Here is a 1,351-nt window from a genome sequence, read left to right as displayed (position 1 = left end):
TCATCGGATGAGTCTCGGCGTTTGTTCGCGGTTTTGTTTTGAAGGCCGGATGTGGAAGATCTGGGATTTGAGGATTGTTTTTTCGCAGTTTTGTTTTGGAGACCGGATGTAGAAGGTCTGGGACTTGAGGGTTGATCTGGGATGGCTGCATCGAACTGTGCTCGGAGCATAGGCAGTTTCAGGAATTACATCCTTGTTGAAAGGGTAGATCCCTGTTGCAGCAAGACCTGATTTAATATTTGCTGGGGTTAATGCTTTATCCCAAACTTTCGAAAAAATCATTCCAAATCTTTGTTTTGTAATAAACTGACCTCTGTGAACAGATAAGTATTTTAAGACCTCTTCGTCCCAATAATACTCAAATGGCCTGAACACCGCCTTATCCATGGGCTGTAATTCATGGGTAGTATTACTGGGTAGACAATACAACGTTATATCGAACTCGGCTGCTTTCTCAACGATGCTGTATTCAAGATGACATTTCGCTCCGTCAAAAATAAGAAGGCAGGGACCCGCAACTTTATATTTGGCAAAATGTTCTAGCCAACTACAAAAAGTTGATACTGTCATAGATCCTTTTGTAGTCATAAATGCATCGGATCCTGGTGGTAAAGCGTCTTTCCATTCTCGTTTCATGCGTTTCCCTATAAATAAAATAACTGGAGGAATGGTCACGCCCAAAGCGTTACCACACGACACGATGGTCACATTTTCACCATGCTCATTTCCTATGAAATGAATCCTTCTTGAACTTTTTTGAGCCAAAACTTTTTGCTGGTGGTTAACGCACAACCTGCACCCTTTTTCGTCAATGTTGTAGATACGCTCTGGTTTATCTATGATGTCCATCTATTTTAAAATACCCTCCAATTTAACAAAATGATCCTTAACTGTAAATGGATTTAATTTTTGTGCCCGGGCGGGGTTCAAATTTTGAGCTTTTCGAGGGCGAATTTCTGGATTTCTGGATAAAAACCCCTTCAGCCAAAATCGTCCAGCCATTTCCTTCTCAGTTCTAAACGGATTCTTGATATTATTAGTTTTGGCAAACTTATACACACATGAACGCAGAACTCCAGGAGTAAGAGGGTAACCGACTTGAGAGAGCCGTATGATTCGTTGAGCGAGTGCGGATTCCTGATCCACAGTGAGAATAGGCTTACGTCCAAGAAGAGATTTTTTTTCTTTATTGGCATCCAGATAACGCCTTAAAGTTCGTCGGGGAACATTATATGTTTGGCTGGGTCTGTTAACTGCCATACCATTACGGACAGAGTTTATAGCCTTGGTCATATTTTCTTGTGTCCACTGGCTTCTGATTCGGTTATTTGGTGGTCGCATCTTTTATTTT

The 1,351-nt window shown here is 41.4% G+C and overlaps 1 protein-coding gene across 1 annotated transcript; it reads right to left on the bottom strand.

Moving 5' to 3' along the window:
• Positions 1-849, bottom strand: LOC108911908. Its single transcript, XM_018716982.1, has one exon. It carries the CDS (start codon positions 847-849, stop codon positions 1-3), a length of 849 nt encoding a protein of 282 aa, XP_018572498.1.
• Positions 850-1,351: the final 502 nt, after the last annotated feature.

This window comes from Anoplophora glabripennis, unplaced genomic scaffold (assembly GCF_000390285.2).
Source record: "Anoplophora glabripennis isolate ALB-LARVAE unplaced genomic scaffold, Agla_2.0 scaffold786, whole genome shotgun sequence".
In the NCBI taxonomy this organism is placed as follows: Eukaryota; Metazoa; Arthropoda; class Insecta; order Coleoptera; family Cerambycidae; genus Anoplophora; species Anoplophora glabripennis.
Note: the sequence above shows the minus strand (reverse complement) of the source record. Positions and strands in the feature narration are given on the sequence as shown.

Excerpts from the sequence above, each read along its gene's own strand:
- LOC108911908 (XM_018716982.1), bottom strand. The coding sequence starts at position 849 with ATGGACATCATAGATAAACCAGAGCGTATCTACAACATTGACGAAAAA.